The sequence below is a fragment of the Leptonychotes weddellii genome, chromosome 11 (assembly GCF_054177405.1).
Source record: "Leptonychotes weddellii isolate Sample4059 chromosome 11, ASM5417740v2, whole genome shotgun sequence".
Classification (NCBI taxonomy): domain Eukaryota; kingdom Metazoa; phylum Chordata; class Mammalia; order Carnivora; family Phocidae; genus Leptonychotes; species Leptonychotes weddellii.
In genome coordinates, this window is record NC_138379.1 from 57,220,579 (window position 1) to 57,240,987 (window position 20,409).

A 20,409-nucleotide genomic window follows, 5' to 3' on the forward strand; every position below is an offset into this window, starting at 1 on the left:
TAGTCTATGTGAAACCTGCCTGGAAGATAATTATGTTACTTTGTGAAATTTTTTTTCTATGATGCTCACCCTTTGCAGAGTTAGAAATCCTCTAGATGGTCAGGAACTGTAAATCCTTGTAAATGTTTATGAAACTCCCACTGCTTGTAGGACCTTATCAAATGTAGAAGTACTTTCTGAAGTAAAGTCATTAGCTCATTGCAAAAATACATCTAATAAGAGGGCAAGCCAATGCTTATTAATTTTCTGGAAAGTATGTGAAACAATGAATATTAATAGAGTTTATGCATCAATCATTTGTGCTTCATGGATCCACATTTTCACTCATATTTTATTAAAGTCCTTTTCCATGAGCTGCAGTTACATAACTAATTATACTTTAGGCAGAGAACTGAAAACCTAAGAGCCAGGTAACTGAGGTAATTGAACAAGATGAGGTCATTTTTCCCCCAGCACCAGGTGGGTACTGTAGGTGGAAACTGTAACACTTGATCTCTTCCATATGACTCAGAAAGAAAACGAGAGATCAAGGTTAGAATTTGTTTTAACTTTTAAATGAAATATTTATAATAAAAATCACTGTTAAATAGTAACTTATTGTTGTAAAATGAAACACTGGTCAGCATGTTATCTTTTTGCGCAATAGTCAAGTTAAAAAGTCTAATTCTAAAATAGAAAATAATACTAAAATTCAACTCTGCATCTAAAACGAAAGCACTTTTTTTCTCAGCTGATAAGTTTCTGTGAATCGTGGTGGTATAATGACACATTTTAGTGTGTCGTTTATGGAATTGTTCACAATACTTTCGTATCTGAGAAGATACCACTTAATATATTATTCTGTCCTAATGTGCTAAGTCTTTCTGTTGTGTCACCTGTGTGCTTTTCAGCGGGAAGGTGTTATAGTATGTTTGCATTCAGGTATACTCGAATCTGTTAGAATAGAGAGATGAACACCCTTGGCTGGAAAAGTCTGAGACACAAAGACTGAGCCTGGCTCGAGGTCTCGGAAAATGTATTTCATTTCAGAGAGATTTTCCACTGTGGATCTCAGTGATCTATGTGGATTGCTGATTCAGTGACCCAAATCAATGATGAAGGTTGACAATAGCAGACCGCATGGATTAGTTTTTCCACATATCATCATACTTGGCAGCAAGCAGACATCCTCTGCTTTATAGGTACCTGGAGTTTGAAGAAGCATGATCTGGAGCTTTAACCAAATGGCCATAATACTTAACTAAACTCTTTCTGTATATCAGCCACTATGCTAGGTGCTTAAAATATTAGCTTATTTAATCCTTACAATGGCTTTTAGAGTAAGATTTTTGCTCTCACTTTACAGATAATGAAACTGAAGCTCAAAAAGATTAAGTAACCTACTCAAGGTCACATTGACAATAGGTGGTGGATCTGGGATTAAAACATGTCTCCCTGATTCATCCATCCATTTTTTCATTTGACAAGAATTTATTGTGCATCTACTTGTGCTAGGTGGGGAAATAGATTAATGCACAAGAATTATATCATTCCCACTCTCATGGAGTTTCCAGCCATCAAATAAATCATTAAAAAGGCTAAATTCTTTCTACCATACTCAACTACTAATACATTGATTAAAGTTTAGGCACTCATTTTTTTGAGATTAATGGAAATTAGATAAAAATCTGTTACCAAAGACTATATAATCTGAAAAGAAGTACTTTAGTACCTATACAAAATCCATGAGTTATTCCTGCTTACTATAAAAATCTGTGAATAGTGGACCTAATTTTTTACTTTTAAAATATATTATTTTTGATAATTTTTATTATTGATTAAAAAGCAATTAATAGCTGATGAGCAGTTACTGTTAATAATAATTATTATTACTATTATTTTTCATTTGTAAACCTCTTAGCCATTTAAAAAACATTTGAATATGAGCTTTTATTTGCTCTTTATAACAACCCTGGTCAAACCTGATCTTTTGGATTCTAGTTTCTTGGTGCCCATAGAAAGTTGTGCTTTTGTTTTATCTTAATTTAAAAAAAGTAACAGACATTTCCTGAGCTGCTACTACATGCAGTGCACTTTGCCAAACACTGCGGAGAAAAAAATTGCTGAAAAAGTTTAGTCCTTGTTCTTAAAAGATCTCGATAGGGACAACAGATGTAGATGGATAATATAAGGGGATGAGTCTCTTAGAAAGTTTTGGGTGGGGAAATGCTGTACCGGGCCAAACATGGAACTTACCAGACTCAAGAATCCACTGATTCGTGATGTCCCAGCATTGTGGTGGATGATAGGTCTGGGGACATGGAAATCTGAATGGAAAAAACAGTTTTAAATTAAGTCCCAGCAGTTCCTCATCTTGAGTAAGCACAAGTAGAGGGGCAAAGACGGAATTTATTTACTTTCCCTGTTTCTTTTCTAAACAGGTATGCTTCTTACTAACTAAGCAACACAATGGATAACACAGCGAAAGCAAATAAAAAGGATATTCAAGATGGGCCACACAAAGAAGTCAAATTGCCTACCAGTGAAGCACTTCTAGACTACCAGTAAGCTTAGATTATGGAATCCAAACATTCCCATATGTAAATGGAAATCACTGTTAAGATTCATGTAACTCCAGATGGAAAGTGATGTACTCAAAAGCTGTCAAGAGAGCTAGACTGGAGTTAGATTGGAAGCATAAATGCACTCTTGTGCTATGTGCATCTTTTTTAAAGTTTCTGAAACTTTGACTATAACATATTCCAAGCAGTAGCAATGAAACAGCATTTGTTAATGTGGTTTTGACTCCCTCTCTCCCTCTACTGGTCACTTTCCCACATGCTGTATACGCAGTTTGTATGTAACAGCTGGCTGACTTATCTCTTAAAGTACAATATAGAATAGTTCATGTACATTTATAGAAGAGCAAACGATTTTTCATTTCTAGACATTCCAATGAGTATTATCTCCAGTGGCTACAGACCAAATCCAAATGATGCAATTATTTTTAATAAAAATATTTCCTAGTGTCTCACTCCCAGGAGCTGGAGACAAAACTAGAGGTAAGATACTCTATGTTTATGTTTTATCCAATTCATAAACAGTAAATCTCTGGAGAGATCTTGAACCTCAGTTTTTGGCACACGGTAGGTGTTTTAATGTGTAATTCTTAGGGAGTGAATGAATTCATTTCAGTCTTTTCCACATAAGAATATACTTCATAACCTTCAACAAAGTAGGTTTAGAAGGAACATCCCTCAATGTCATAAAATCCATCTATGAAAACTGCACAGCTAACATCATACTCAGTGGTGAAAAACTGAGAGCTTTTCCCCTAAGGTCAGGTACAAGACAAGGATGTCCACTCTCACCACCTTTATTCAACAGAGTCCAAGCCACAGCAATCAGAAAAGACAAAGAAATAAAAGTCAACCATATTGGTAAGGAAGAAGTAAAATTTTCACTATTTGCAGATGATATAACACTATATATAGAAAACCCTAAGACTCCACCAAAAACCTGCTAGAAATGATAAATGAAATCAAGAAACCCGCAGGATACAAAGTCAATATACAGAAATCTGTTGCATTTCTATACACTAATAATGAAGTAGCAGAAAGAGAAATTAAGAAAAACAATCCCATTTACAATTGCACCAAAAAGAATAAAATAGCTGGGCATAATTTTTTCTTTTTTTTAAGATTTTATTTATTTGATAGAGAGAGAGAGACAGCAAGAGAGGGAACACAAGCAGGGGGAGTGGCAGAGGGAGAAGCAGGCTTCCTGCTGAGCAGAGAGCCTGATGTGGGGCTCGATCCCAGGACCCTGGGATCATGACCTGAGCCGAAGGCAGATGCTTAACAACTAAGCCACCCAGGCGCCCCTAGCTGGGCATAAACTTAACCAAGGAGGTAAAAGACCTGTACTTGGAAAACTATTAAACATTGATGAAAGAAACTGTAGGTGACACAAACAAATGCACATGGATTAGAAGAACAAATATTGTTAAAATGTCCATACAACCTAAAGCAATCTACACATTTAATGCAATCCCTATCCAAATACCAATAGCATTTTCCACAGAACTAGAACAAATAATACTAAACTTTGTATGGAACCACAAAAGACCCCAAATAGCTAAAGCAATCTTAAAAAAGAACCACACTGGAGATATCACAATCCCAGATTTCAAGATATACTACAAAGCAGTAGTAATCAAAACAATATGGTATTGGCACAAAAATAGACACACAGATCAATAGAACAGAATAGAAAGCCCAGAAATAAACCCGTGCTTATATGGTCAACTAATCTTTGACAAAGGAGGCAAGAATATCCAATGGAAAAAAAGCAGTCTCTTCAATAGATGGTGTTGAGAAAACTGCACAGCCACATGCAAAAGAATGACACTAGGCCACTTTCTCACACCATGCACAAAAATAAACTCAAAATGGATTAAGGACTTAAATGTGAGACCTGAAACCATAAAAATCCTAGAAGAGAGCAGAGACAGTAATTTTTCTGACATCAGCAATAATAGCAACATTTTTCTGGATATGTCTCCTGAAGGAAAGGAAACAGAAGCAAAAATAAACTATTGGGACTACATCAAAATAAAAAGCTCTGCACAACAAAAGAAACGATGAACAAAACTAAAAGGTAACCTACTAAATGGGAGAAGATATTCACAAATGACATATAGAATAAGATATATAAAGATATATAAAGAACTGATACAACTCAGCGCACGCACACACACACACATCCAGTTGAAAATTGGTAGAAGACATGAGCAGACGTTTCTCCAAAGAAGACATCCAGATGGCCAACAGACACATGAGAAGATGCTCGACATCACTCATCATCAGGGAAATGCAAATCAAAACTACAATGAGGTATCACCTCACACCTGTCAGAATGGCTAAAATCAACAACACAAGAAACAATAAGTGTTGGTGAGGATGTGAAGAAAAAGGAACCTCGTCAACTGTTGGTAGGAATGCAAACTGATATAGCCATGTAGAAAACAGTATGGAGATTCCCCAAAAAGTTAAAAATAGAACTACCTTACAGACTCAGTAATTGCACTACCCAAAAAATACAGAAACACTAATTCAAAGGGATACATGCATCCCTGTTTATTGCAGCATTCTTTACAATAGCAAAACTATGGAAGCAGCCCAGGTGTCCATCGATAGATGAATGGATAAAGAGGAATGGATAATATATATAGATATGCATATATATATATTTCATTATACATAATATATATAATTGTATATTTATAAAATTATATAATTATATATTATTATAACTATATCTCATTATTATATATAAATATAAATAATATATAAATAATTTAATGAAATATTACTCAGCCATAAAAAAGAATGAAATCTTAGCATCTGCAACAACATGGATGGAACTACAGAGTACAATGTTAAGTGAAATGTCAGAGAAAGACAAATACCATATGATTTCACTCATATGTGAGATTTAAGAAACAAAACAAATGAACAAAGAAAAAAAGACACAAGTCAAAAACAGACTCTTAACTACAAAGAACAAACTGATGGTCACCAGAGGGGAGGTGGGTGGGGGGATGGGTGAAATAGGTTATTGGGATTAAGAGTACACTTACCATGATGAGCACTAAGTAATGTATAGAATTGTTGAATCACTATATTGTACACCTGAAACTAATATAACACTGTACGCTAACTATACTGGAATTAACATTTTTAAAAAATAATTTTTTAACAAAAACATGTACTTCATGCATTTACTGAACAAGTGCTTGAATGTTTACCAAGTCCAAGGCAAGTGCTGGGGGACAACAGCAAACAGACCACCCAGTTCCTGCCTTGATGAGGCAGAGGAGACAGACATTAGATAAATACTTGAAGCTTTTTTAAAAAATTGCATAGCTACAGTTAAGACACTATGAAAGAAAAGTATAGGGTCCTGTGTAACAGTTTAACTAAAGGACTTGATATGGTCAGAGAGGTCAGGAAAAGCTTGTTTGAGGGAGGGACTTTGGAGCTGATCCCTGGCAGAGGAACAGGTGTTATGGAGACATAGGGTGGAGGAGAGAAAGGCTTATGGAAAGGACGCTGGGGTGAGGGAGAGCTTTACAGAGTCCAGGAACAGAGAGAAGGCAGAGTGCGGGAGAGAGGGTAAGAGCAGACTGGTGGCATGGGTAAGGGTGAGATAAGCCAAGCCCCGTGAAGCTTTTGGGATTTGGGACTGGGAAACTATTTATTGGAGGGGAAAAAGGCTGCATGTGCAGAGCCCGTGATGCTGGTGACGCTGGTCTTTAAAAGATTTATTCTTAACAACATTCAGAGAAAATCCATTTCCTTCTCCTTGAGAAACTCCAAATCTATCTGTCTATTCTTTTCAGTGAGTGAATGGGTCAGAACACTAAGAGAGAAACACGCATGGGAAGGGAATTTTAACAAAGTTCCCCTTTATTTTCTACTTGAGACATTAAGTTATAACCAGAAACCACCTGCCCTCATTTGTCAGCGTAACCGAAAACTTCCCTCGTCTCATCTTTGGAGAGTAGGACAAAAACTCAGGCTCTGTGAATACAATCTGGTCTCTAATTTGCTCCTATGGTTTACGTTGGTGACATCCAGATACAATTGTTTCTTTCTCTTCTAGGTCAGTCAGAGGCCAGTATTTCTGTTCTTTCACAGAGGTTTACAAAGAGACAAACATTTAAAAATTCTCATGATCTAGTGCAAGATATAAATTGAACATCTCATGCTTTTGTTCTCCCTGTTAAGACTAAATAAATAATCTTGTGGACTGGAACAGTCAAGGCCTTGCTTTACACTGTCACTCTGTTAGGGACACTTGACTCATTGCATGTGTTCCCAGGTGACAGAACTTTTGTCACATGACCAATAGCCAAAACATCCCCCTCACTTTCTGAGAAAGGATTGTCCAAGGATCCCCTGGCAGCATCTTATAATTCTCTTATACAATCTTATCTAACAAAGAGCTGGGAGAACATAGTAGGTAGTCAATGATTTCTGAACAACTAAACATGTTTTTAATCTATCCCCAAAAGATAAAGTCATGATCCTCTATGGTTGTTTGTGAAGAGCTGAGACTGCCAATGCTAAATCTATAAAGTAATCATCATCTCTAGGTAAAGGTGGTTTTAATTTCTTCCTTTATACTTGTTTTTCCCCCAGTTTTCTACAATGAGTATGAATATAGAAATAGGTGTGATTATGATTATAGGTTAAAAAATAGATAAAAGTAGGGGCGCCTGGGTGGCTCAGTTGGTTAAGCAACTGCCTTCGGCTCAGGTCATGATCCTGGAGTCCCGGGATCGAGTCCCGCATCGGGCTCCCTGCTCGGCGGGGAGTCTGCTTCTCCCTCTGACCCTCTTCCCTCTCATGCTCTCTGTCTCTCATTCTCTCTGTCTCAAATAAATAAATAAAATCTTTAAAAAAAAATAGATAAAAGTATAAATTCTTTTTAAAAATCCAAATTTAGGGTCCCCTGGGTGGCACAGTCATGAAGCATCTGTCTCTTGGTTTCAGCTCAGGTCGTGATCTTGGGGTCATGAGATCGAGCCCCATGTCAGACTCTGCACTGAGTCTTTCTCTCCCTCTCCCTCTACCCCTCCCACCCCATGCTCTCACTCTCTCTCTCTCTCTAAAAAAAAAAAAAAAAATCCAGATTTATTTGTTTTCCTTCTCTGAATTTTCAGTGAAATTGCCTGGAGGGAGAAAGTTGACACATTAGTAACATCTTAGTAATACAGAGAGGGAAGGGAAAAGGTGACCTGTTGTATTACTAACCATTTCCTATCACTGTGCTTTAGAATAGTGTGTATCCTTTTCGAACCACATTAATATATATTATCTCATTGGCTTATCATCCCACTTGCTTCAATATTTAGTGTGACATGTGCGTACAATGGCATCTGAGGGAGATCTGAAAAGGAAAAAGTATATAGAAAACAGTGAAGCTCGAATTCCCAAGTGGCTGATAGTGTGGAGTTCTGAAGTTCAGTTTCATCTTCATGAGACCCATGGAGGTTGAAGTAAATTCCAAGGAAAGGCTCAGCTAACTTAGACCTACAACTACCATGTGAGCCACAACTGGAGCAACGAAGCCACCAAAACCTTTAGGGCACCTCAGAATTGCCCCTGAGGCCTGCTGGTGCCACTCAGATCTTTCTGAACTGCTCCCAAGGAACACGAGACAAAGCCCCAGGTCATTTGCTCCTAACTGCTATGAGCGGAGGGGTGGTAGACTTAAGTGCCAGCTTGCCAGGTACAGCAAATAAAATTATACAATGCCAAATTAAATTTGATTTTCAAATAAATGAGAAATAATTTTTTTAGTATAAGTGTGTGCCATGCAGTATCTGGGGTTGGGGCTGGGTGGAGTCTCCAGACCCATTTTGCATGCTCAGTCATCACCAAGGAAGCCTCTCAGCTGAAGCCAGGAGTAAGTCTATTAACCAGACCACACAAAGACTTGGTCTCCAAGGGACACCATATACTTGAGATTCATTTGCCTGCTTCGCCCATGCAGAGAATGAATTAGGTTACCATATTTATAATTGCAGAAATTGCATAGTTTTCATATATTTGCATAGGCCTTTCTCAGATAATTCTCATTTACAATATTTTTTCTCCTTAAAAATGGTAGCTAGAGAAGGCACTCCTTCAGAATTTTTGCACACCTAAGCTTTATTTTTTTTAAGATTTTATTTATCTATTTGACAGAGAGAGAGAGAGCACAAGCAGGGGGAGCAGCAGAGGGAGAGAGAGAAACAGACTTCCCACTGAGCAGGGAGCCCGACGTGGGGCTCCATCCCAGGACCCTGGGATCATGACCCAAGCCGAAGGCAGATGCTTAACCGACTGACCCACCCAGGCGCCCCCACATCTAAGCTTTAGGTGAGAAGTAAAAAGATGGTTTATACCTACTACTGTGTGGAAACCACCCTGTTTATAGTAGTCCCTTCCATTTACTACCCCTGTCATAGCCTGCTATTTCCCCCATAACAATGGGTAAGTAGTATGTTTGGGTGTTTACTTCTTCATTGTCTAGTAAACTGTAAGCTCCTTGCAGGCAAGGGTCATGGAGGTCTTGTTCAACACCAACTCCATAATGCCATAAACAATACTGGGCACAGAGCAGCGGCTCATTGAATCTTGTACGTGCTGTTATGTGTTGTCTGTGTGACTGCATGAAAGGGAACAATGATCAATGTAAACTGCAGAATTTTGGAACTGAAACAGTATCGAGGTCTTCCCCTTCAATTGTCTTACCTACAGAGGAGTAAGCCACAGCCTAACTAGGGTGAGAGTCCTTAGGCAGTTAGTGGAGAAGCAGGACTGATATAAGATTCAAATTCAACTGAAATTTACTAAGCACTTACTTTATGCTAGAAACATTCACATGCAATTTCTTATTTTAATCCTTATAGGATTAGAGCTAGGTACTGTTATCACCACTGATAGCTTGGAAACTGATGCTCAGAGAAGTGACTTGCCTGAGATCATACAGGTGAGAAGTGACAGGGACAAGATGGCAAACAAGAGTTTCTCATTCTGTAACGACCTCTCTGTTCACTACACCATAGAGGTGCTGTATTTTTATTTTGTTTTGTTTTAATTGAGGCAAGGTACTTATGCAGAGCTGTTTCCATTGTGTTACTTTGGTCTCAGATTTAAAGTTACAAGATTTGCTGGGTAAAAGAGAGATAGAGATATACTTAGCACTTCAAATAGCTGTCAAACGGCCTATACCAAAGTCTTTCTGCACTGTTCTATCTCTCCTTTGTACCTGACAGATGCTCAACAAATCTTGTTGGGTATTAAAGAAATGTGTTTGTGTCAGGAAAGCTTTTATTATTTATAGAAGAGATGGCATACTAACGAACTTGAACCAAAGGTATGCCTCATTTATCTTACTATTTCAAGAAGATGTGCCTGCCCTTATAAAGTCTTTGTTTTGTTATTTTTGTCTGAATTTTTTAGAATTCTAGAAAGCATGTTTTCTGTGTGCGCTTCCCTATGCTCCCTTTAAGCTGAATTATTTATAGATAATTAGAAAGTATAAAAATTATGACTGTGAAATGCAAATGGGGATTGATTTAGGAAAAAAACTTGAAGTTACCTCTCCAATATATATTTTAGGGTGTCAAATATACTCAGAAACACACACAAAAAAATCACTTAAGAAGGTATCTTATCCTTAAATGGGTTTTTATAATATATTTAATACTTTATTTCAATCTAAATAGTTTAATTTTTAAATTTGTTTCTCATTAATTTTCCTTGATAAGTAATTGTAACACATCTTTGTTTATTATCAGCTGTCAAATAAAAGAAAATGCAGTAGAACGATTTATGGCTCAAATAAGGAGACTTAGAGAAAAGAACCAAAAGTATCATGAAAGAGTAAGTATAACATTTAAAGCTTATATCTAGGGGCACCTGGCTGGCTTGGTGAGTTAAGCATCTGCCTTCGGTTCAGGTCATGATCCCAGGGTCCTGGGATCGATTCTCACATCGGGCTCCTTGCTCAGCGGGGAGCCTGCTTCTCCCTCTGCCTGCCATTCCCCTTCCTTGTGCACTCTGTCTCTCTGACAAATAAATAAATAAAATCTTAAAAAATTAAAAAAATAAAGCTTATATCTAGTTATTAAACATTTACACAAATGCCTTAAAAATTGTGAATTATGATGACATGTATTCTAGGAAATTCTTTAGTGCTTGGAATTGATTAATTTACAATCTTAGTTTTTGGTACATTTAAGGCTAGAGGGCACTGCTGTTCCTATTATATTAATTACCATGTCAAAGGAAGTCAGCTTGATCTGTGTTATTTAGATCATGATGACCCTGAATCTTATGTTCAAAATTTTAAGGCTCTGAAATCACATTTATCTTTTAACTTCTTATTTAGCCAAAGTATAAAACATTGGTTCTCTGTTTTTAATTTCTGTATCTTTTTGTTTTTAGATTTTCAGAGGGTGCTTATGTAAATATTATTTGAAAAGTATAATCTCAATTGTTAAAGTGACTCATTTAATGTTTAAGATGATATATTGTTTTTATAAAATCAGATTAAAATGAACATCAAAGCCATGCTGTATATGACCATCATGACTAAAGACTGGCAGAAATACAGTTTGGAAGCAGTAAGTGATAATTAACACAACTTATCCCTTAAGGTGTCTCATAAATGAGGAAATACTGACACTATTCCCTATTAAAGCATTTATATGGACTCTAAAACTTCCACAGTTAACTGTTTTATTTGGCTTTTGTCTAAAATGACTATATCTACAAGTTGTTTTTTTTTTAAAGATTTTATTTATTTATCTGACAGAAAGAGAGACAGCGAGAACAGGAACACAAGCGGGGGGAGTGGGAGAGGGAGAAGCAGGCTTCCCGTTGAGCAGGGAGCCTGATGTGGGGCTCGATCCCAGGACCCTGGGATCATGACCTGAGCCGAAGGCAGACGCTTAACGACTGAGCCACCCAGGCGCCCCTATATCTACAAGTTTTAATGGAGTCTGGGGTCAGAGACCTGAGTTTACATCCTGACTGTACAACTTAGTGCTGGTATCATTTTGGCCCAAACTGGTAGGAGGCTCAGTTTCCCTCCTATAGCATGGGCATTCCTGTCTTCCAAATAGGGCTAATTTGGCCATTCATTCAGCAACATTTATTGGGCCAGACATGCCATGGTGGTGATATAACTGTGACCCTGACATTCTCATGATTCTCCAGGATCAGTCACTAAAGTCTGTTTATCAGACTCAAACAGAAACTCGGGTCTGTGGATGAGAATGGAAAGGGGAACTTTGGTCTAGGTGCTGGGATGCAGTTCCACATGATGAGATCCACAGCATGGGAGAGGAGTGAGCTGCCATCAAGGGACCAATCCACATAGCCCAGGGGTCACCACTGGGACTTCCTGGGTCAGCCTTGGACTTCCATTTGGTTGTGGAAAGGACAACAGACCAGGACTGAAGAATCGCTTTCCCATAGCCCCTCATTTGAAGCCAGAAACAAAATTCTTATTTTCATGAGGATTCACCTAAGAATGGGATAGGCCTATGTCTTCTTTTGGGGTCATCAGTGGACCCAGCAGTGAGGAGCATGGAGAGACAGACTCTAGCTCCCACTGTATGTATCTGTTTCTTTCCATTTATGCTGTTACTGCCCCAGTTTAAGCCGCCACCATCTCTTACCCATCCTTCTTTAATTCAGTACATTTTCCAAGGTGCAACCTTTCAAATACTGTAAATCTTTCAGTGCTTAAAACCCTACAGTGGCTTCCTACTGTACAGAAAATTAAATCCATGCTCTTTACTAAAGTCTTTGAGGCCCTACAAAATCTGACCTCTGCTCACCTCTCTAACCTTATCTGTTTACCACTTGCTTCTTTTAAATCTTGGAAAACCCAGTCTTGGGCGCCTGGGTGGCTCAGTTGGTTAAGCGACTGCCTTGGGCTCAGGTCATGATCCTGGAGTCCCGGGATCGAGTCCCACATCGGGCTCCCTGCTCAGCGGGGAGTCTGCTTCTCCCTCTGACCCTCCCCCCTCTCATGCTCTTTCTTTCTCATTCTCTCTCTCAAATAAATAAATAAAATCTTTAAAAAAAAAAAAAGAAAACCCAGTCTCGCTCGTTATTGTACATTTATGCAGGCTGTTTCATCTTCCGGGAATGCTCTTCTCTTGGCTAGCTCCTTTTCATTCACCCAAACTAAGCTGGAATGCTACATACAAATGTTATTATTAATTTGAAAGCACTATTATTAAACTGAAAGCTCTTTAGGCAGCAGCAGTCAAATCTTACTTACCTTTGTTTCTCCAGAAGGGCCCAGCATGTGTGGGTGTTCAATAAATATTTATTGAGTTGATTCACACTAACACCAGTGGAAGGAAAAATTTTTGAGGTCATGGATATTTAATTGCTAAGTTAAACATGACTCATTAGCAAGACATACTTTTCAGTTAGGGCAAAATCAGAAATACCCCTCTTCCTTCCTACATATCATCTCTTCCTTTGTATGAGTTTTATTTGGACTGTTCTGTTTGCATTCACTGCTCCACTTACCTCATTAGACATTTCATAGTTCACTGTGTCCACTTCCTTACCTCTGGTTCATTCTTTCACTCCTGTTCCACCACAACTACTAGGGCAGAAGTTATTAATGACCAAGTAGCTGGGTCCAATGGCCTCTTTATAGTCCTCACTTTACCCCTCTGGCCTTCAGCGGTCATCCCTGTCATCTTGAAACTCTTTGGCTGCCAGGACATCACTCTCCCTTAATATTCCCCCCTATTCACCAACCATTCCTTGTTTTTCACTCATTGCTCTTTTCCTGGACCCACCCCTAAATTAGTATTTTCCAGGGTTCTGATCTCAACTCTTCTCTTTAACTCTAAAGATCTTACTTAACACAACTTCAAATGCCATCTATATGGTGGTAATTCTCATATATACATATATATATATGTGTGTGTGTGTGTGTATATATATATATATATATGACAAATTTTCATAATACTTATACCCACACAAGAAAATTAAAATGAGCACATGTAAAAACTGAGGAAATCCAAATAAAGTCTCTAATTTACTTAATAACATTGTACCAATGTCCATTTCTCCGGTTTGATAATGTGCTGTGGTTATATGTCATTGTTGGGGAAAGCAGGAAAATAGTAAGGGAGAAATCTATGTACTATCTTGGCAACTTCTGTTCTTGCTCCTGTGAATCTTAAAGACTTAAAAAGGTAAAGTTCATGAGATAGCCTTATAACAAAACAAAATCAGTCCTTTCTTTGTAGTTTATTTATTGAAACTCCTTTCTTCTATTTGATAGTGTGACAATTATTCTTACTTTGGATAAGAGTTGTCTACTTTATAGGATAACTGTCTCTTCTTTAACACATTGGTGAATATAGCTAACTAAACTGTATTTCAATATATCACTCAAAATAATTTTTCAGATATAGTGAATTTTGTAACATGTTGTCAATCACATTTCCCATCCATTTGAAATTCATTATGAGATTTGGGAAGTTTAATATGGATGTTATTAAATTTACATATAATGCAAATTGTGATTTAGTCATATTTATGCAACATTCAATTACATTTTTAGGACATATGATACTATTTTAATTTACAAATGAAAATATCATATGTTTGAAAAGAACAGTCAATGTGTTAAAAGTTTGATCAAAGAGGACTGCATTCACTTTGACAAGTATTGTGCTAAGTATGGAAAGTAAGAGAAAAATTTGTTGATTGATTACACATTATTTCTTTATGAATTATATGTAGTGGTTTTTAAATGATCACTATCTTTGCATTTTTTTGCCTATTTTAGAGCTGGAGTTGATTTTGAGGTGATTGTCGCCTTACTAACATTAGCTAACATAAATAAAATCAGATAAAGATTTATTTAGTATTCAGATTATACTTGATAAAGGAATTTTCCACTTCTAACAAAAATAAGTGGAAAAGTCCATATGTGGAAAAAGTATTAGTGCAATAGTTTGGCAAGGGATAGTTCCATTGGTATTATTCAAGTTTCTACAAATATTTCATTTTCAAATAACTCATGTCAAGCCAAAGTAATTCCATTTATTTATAAGAAAACAAAACTTGAATTTATTTCATTCAAGAAAATGGAACATTTGAGAATTGATGAAAGAGCAATATATTGTTTATCAGTTGCTAATATTGATTGACCTTGATTTTTTAAATTGAACTTTTTTGAAATAATTATCGATTGGCATGCAGTTATAAGAAATAATACAGAGAGATCCTGTGTAACCATAACCTGGTTTCCTATAACATATTACAGGAATATAGTATAATATCACAAGTAGGATATTAACATTAACAATATTGACATTGATACAGTCAAGACACAGAACGTTTCCATCAATATAAACATCTCTCATATTGTCCTTTTACAGCCACTCACTCCCTCCCAATTCCACCCCTTCATTAACTCCTAGCAACCATTAATCTGTTCTCCATATTTATAATTTTGCTGTTCTAAGAATATTATATAAATAGCTTACTAGTAATTAATCTTTGTAAGTAATCTTTGGGGATTGACTTTTTTCATTCAGCATAATTCTCTGGAGATACAGTTTGCTGCATGTATCATTAGTTGGTTCCTTTTATTCATTTTTATTTTGTGATATGGATGTACCACAATTTATTTAACCATTTACCTATTGAAAGACAAGCGAGTTGTTTTCCGTATTTGGCTATGATAAATACAGCTTTTAGAAACATTTGTGTGCAGGTTTTTATGTGAATATAAGCTTTCATTTCTCTGAGATAAATGCCTAAGAGCTCAGTTGTATGGTAAGCAAATGTTTATAAGAAATTGGCATCCTTTTTAACAGAGTAGCTGTACCATTTTACAAAGGAGCCAACTTTCATGGGGATGACAGAGAGGAAAGAGGGATAAGGGGGGAAGAAGGGAGCAGAGGAGGAGAGGGGATGAGAGAGAAGGGGGGGAGAGCAGATTTTTAAAAATTTGAAAAAGCTGAGATCCAACAGCACGTGAGGCTCTGGGCCAGGTGTAGCACCCTGCCTTTTCCTTTTGGTTATGTGAAAAAATTAACATCCTCTTCATGCTTAGGCTACTTTGGGTTAATTTTTTATCTTTGCAACGGAAGCATCCTTTTTCTAAGGCTATTGTCCCCATGAGGCTGGAACTCTGACAATGGACACCCCTCACCTTACATCCTTTTAACCTCAAAATGGAGACAAAACAGACATGTTTTCCACCAGTTTCAGTGTATTTCCAGGGAAGGCCTCTGAGCATGTGCCTAGCTTGAGACACATGCTTCCCCTGGACAAAACCCTATGGCTAAGAGAAGGGGCCACTGTGTTTTGTATATAGTGTTCACTGATGTATTCTTAATGTCTAGATGACCGCCTGGTAGATGCTTCATAAATACTGACCAAATGAGTGACGATCGCTGGAGAAGAAGGTTTTAGTGGGAGACTGAAGAAATCAGCCTCCAAGGTCTAACTTTAATGTTCACTGTTTTTTAAATGATCACTATCTTTGGATTTTTTTTGCCTATTTTAGAGCTGGAGTTGATTTTGAGGCGATTGTTGCCTAGGGTGATAGACTGGGAGGTTAATAACACAATTTTTTAAACGTAACTTTCTATCCATTAGTTACTGTGTTGATGGGTTTAATTTTACTTTGCATCTTCCATGTTCCATAAGCTCTTAGAGATACTGTATAAACTTATTTCATTAAATGGTTTTTTCTCACTTTGCAAGCCTCAGTGTGTGAATCGGTTTTGAGGCAAGTCAAGGTAAATACTTGAGCAGATGCAGTTACATACTGTTGATTTTCACGACAGAACAAACGCTTGAAGGATGAACAGACTTGGCACATACGGAACCTACTAAAGGAGCTGAGTGAAGAGAAGTCAGACGGGTTACCAGCTGTAACAAGAGAAGATGTTGAAAAAGCAATGAAGGAAAAATGGAAGTTTGAAAGAGACCAGGAAGAAAACTTGAAAGGTGACTTAGGAACTTAAAGTTATTTCTTGAATGTGTTCATGCTTTTGTCCCCTAATATGTTCAGATGAGAGCATTACCACCGCAGGCACACACACGTGTGTATAAATGGGCAGGAGAGGGAAGTAACAAGTGGGCAGAGCTACTAGAGCCAAGTGAGGAGGAAGAAGAAGGGCACTGATCAAAAACAAGGCAGAGGAAAACCACCTGGCTCTTGACACCAGACAACAGCCTGCTAGCTACCACCCTGAAGTCCTCACAGGGGGGATTTGTTCTTTCTTTGGGGAAATTCTCTTGTCTGGCAGCTTCTTTGGCTTCCAACTCAGTTCAGACTTGGGAACAGGGTGAATATTGCCATGAAGCTGCCCCCCCACACCAGTATCATTAAGGGAGCTAAGCCCCCCATTTCGGTGGGGCAAGAGGCATGAGAGTTGGCAAGGGGGAAGGTTGGAGGACATGGACAGAAATGATGCTAGGTGCAGAAGATGAAAGAGCATGACCTCTCTTGCCATGGACTTAGGAAATACCACGGTCCCTAGGGTTAAGTCATACATCGTTTTAACACATGCATTCCTTTAAAAAAAAATTTTCATTCCTTTATCCTAAATTTGCTGCTAAGATTTCCCAAGCCACTTTTGCCAGGACCTCTATACATACCATCTAGCTAGGAAGCCGGAAAACTTGGGGAAGAGATGTGAGTGTTCTCAGGAAGCAGTACTAGGAGCTGGGAGTCAAAATGAGGACTAGATTCCCTGAATTTCTCCAAGTAGTTCAGAGAGCCTACCGACCCAAGCACTTTACACAGAGCAAGCACACCATCTGTAAATATTTGTGGTTTTGAATGAAATAGTTGCCAAGGTCAACCATCAATCAGCAAACTTCATTTTTAGGGGTCTCCACAACTGTTCCCAGAAGCCTGTTCTGGCCCGTCCCTTGATGGGCAGCGGTGATGTCATGAGGTGGTAGATACTGTATTTTGCAGGGCGCCTCTCCAGGAGACTTCTGTTTATGTTTGGAAGGAGGACTTTAATAAGTCCCTTGAGATGGGAGTGAGACCACAGAGGATACTCAGATGTGCTCACTAAACTGCCTTTGCAGGGAAATAGGCCCAGCTAGCCGAGGTGTGCCTGTTTACAGTTTGGGCTGAGTGCTGGGACGTGTGTGTCATGCACAACTGGGGCCAAGCTGGGTGACCGAGCACAGCAGAGGAGGCCTGGGCATGTGCAGTGGCCCAAGGACAAGAGGAGTCCGCAGATGCCGAGGGAGGGAGGGAAAGCCGGAGGACAGGCGGATGGGAAAAGGCTTTGTGAGGCTGTTCTGTTAGTCCCAGGGAGTCACTGTAACCTGACTGGGTTTGGGGAGCAGCGGCGGCAGCTTCATTTGGCAGCTTGTTGCAGTACAGAATCTCAGGCCCATCCAGGTCTACTGACTTAGAATCTGCCCTGGGACAAGATCCTGGGGGATTCCTATGCACAGGAAGATTCGAGAAAGACTGATGTAACCGCTTTTTTTCACCTTTTATTTAGGACTCTTCAGTTGCCTGGATAAAAACTTAACCCAAACTAGCCTAAACATAAAGAGGGTGTTAATTTTTTCATAAAACCAAACAGAAAAAAGGCAGGGTGCTCTGGACCTGGACCCAGAGCCTCACGTGCTGTCAGATCTCAGCATTTTTCTTTTTTTTTTTTTAAAGCTTTTATTTATTTATTTGACAGAGAGAGACACAGCGAGAGAGGGAACACAAGCAGGGGGAGTGGGAGAAGGAGAAGCAGGCTTCCCGCAGAGCAGGGAGCCCAATGCGGGACTCGATCCCAGGACCCCGGGATCATGACCTGAGCTGAAGGCAGTCGCTTAACCAACTGAGCCACCCAGGCGCCCTCAGCATTTTTCTTTTTTTTAAATCTCCTCTGCCTCTCCCTCCTTCTCTCCCCCCGCCATCCCCCTCCTCTGTCTCTTACCCCTCTTTTCTCTCTGTCTTGCCCCCGAAAGTTGGCTCCTTTTTCTGAGGCTGTTGTCCTCATGAGGCTGGAACTCAGACCATGGACACTTCTCACTTTACATCCTCTTTACCTCCAAATGGAGACAAAAGAGACATGTTTTCCACCGGTTTCAGTGAATGTGTGTCTAGGGAAGGCCTCTGAGCATGTGCCTAGCTTGAGACACATGCTCCCCACTGGACAAATCCCTACAGCCAGGAGAAGGGGCCACTGTAATTGGCCTACGTATTTGACAAGGGGTAGGAGAAGGGGCAGGACATGGGCTCTGGCAAAGTAGAACAACAGCCACGACATGGACCTCTCTTTCAAAGACTTCAGTGACAGTAAGCAACCCTCCCTCAAAGGCTCACTGTGGTACAGGGCTGAGACAGCAGCCGTCTAAGCAGATAGGAGGGCAGCTCATCGGGCAGGTTACAGCGGTATTCATTGTTTAATGGCAATAGCAAGTGTCATTTATTAAGGGATTTAAAAATACATGATCTTATTTACAGCCTTGGAAAAAGACATGTCTGGAGTCCTTCTGGACTCCTATATATTCAAGAACATTCCCCCTGCCTGATTGCAATGCTTCAGCCATTCCATAAACATTTATTGAGCACCAACTAATTGCCAGACTCTGTGCTAAGTGCTGGTTTTGTTGAGAAGAATAAGATGTGGTTTTGCCTTCAGGGAGCTCTCAGACAAGATGGTGTGTGGCACTGAGCCAAAGGGCCATTAAGTTCAATGTACCCTGCTCCTTGTAGTACTTCCAGTTCCAAAATATCTAGAAGCATGAGACCCAGCCTAAAGATGGAGTAGAATATCATGTTTAGCAAGTGCCCCAGGGCAAACTGAAGGTTTATATGGGTGACACAGCTCAGTATTTGTACATTTTTTACTAGAGAATTTATCTTTCACTCTGAAGGCGTTTGTAAGCAGGGACCAGGGAAGACATGTTGAGATTACTGTTGTATGGTATCATTTCACACAAGGGAATGTCCTGTCCCAAACACTGAACTTTAGATGATGGAAGCAACCTATTTATTTACAAAAATGGTTGCCAGGGACAGCACAGGATATATATTGAACTCGCTTTGCCCAGAGGCACAATGGTCAGAAAAGTGACAATTTATTAATAAAAAGTCTATGTGATATAATGTACAAAATAGGACACTTATCAAGCTACCATGGGAATAATTTAAGCTTGTGGGTTCCTAGGCATATAGGTAGTCTATTAACCTATCAGTCACAGCCTAAAATCACACATCTATTTTATAATTGGAAGCTTAATTTTACTTGGATTATGCATCATGAGGGATAAACAATAGTTGAAATAGTTTAGATTTCCTTTCATTGTAGATAAAAAATTATATTTATGAGTTAACAGCATTTTAGTAGCAGGCCTTTCAGACCTTAACTTCATAAAATCGGATTGCAATGTATCATGGTTGCAAGAACAATGGCAATGACATGGTGTCTTGATTTTCTCTCAACAGATATGCGCGTGCAAATAAATAACGCCGAGAAACTATTTCTTGAGAAACTCAGTGAAAAGGAATACTGGGAAGAATACAAGAATGTAGGGAGTGAACAACATGCTAAACTCATTACCTCCTTGCAGAATGACATCAATAGAGTTAAAGAAAATGCAGAGAAAATGTCAGGTCAGTTGTGACAAAGCTAGTTCAAATTCAATAGAAAATCTTTGGAGAGCAGCCCTTTTGTAGAAGAGAAAAATGTGTACTCCCTAAATCATTCTTTTTTTTTTTTTTCTTTTTTTTTTTATTCTTATGTTAATCCCCATACATTACATCATTAGTTCTAGATGAAGTGTTCCATGATTCATTGTTCGTGCACAACACCCAGTGCTCCATGCAGAACGTGCCCTC

The 20,409-nt window shown here is 38.7% G+C and overlaps 1 protein-coding gene and 1 long non-coding RNA gene across 2 annotated transcripts in view; one reads left to right on the forward strand and one right to left on the reverse strand.

Moving 5' to 3' along the window:
- CCDC83 (coiled-coil domain containing 83) overlaps positions 1-20,409 on the forward strand; it is a 46,972-nt gene that overhangs the window by 3,917 nt on the left and 22,646 nt on the right. The window contains exons 2-5 of the mRNA XM_031031120.2: positions 2,421-2,543; positions 10,334-10,418; positions 16,385-16,547; positions 20,017-20,184. Coding sequence (XP_030886980.1) covers positions 2,449-2,543; positions 10,334-10,418; positions 16,385-16,547; positions 20,017-20,184 — 511 coding nt within the window. The 5' untranslated portion in view covers positions 2,421-2,448. The remainder of the gene's footprint in view (positions 1-2,420; positions 2,544-10,333; positions 10,419-16,384; positions 16,548-20,016; positions 20,185-20,409) is intronic.
- The window catches only part of LOC145716244 (uncharacterized), a 41,036-nt gene continuing 22,490 nt past the window's right edge, over positions 1,864-20,409 (reverse strand). Inside the window, exon 4 of the long non-coding RNA XR_014138796.1 lies at positions 1,864-2,290. This is a non-coding gene — a long non-coding RNA (uncharacterized LOC145716244). The remainder of the gene's footprint in view (positions 2,291-20,409) is intronic.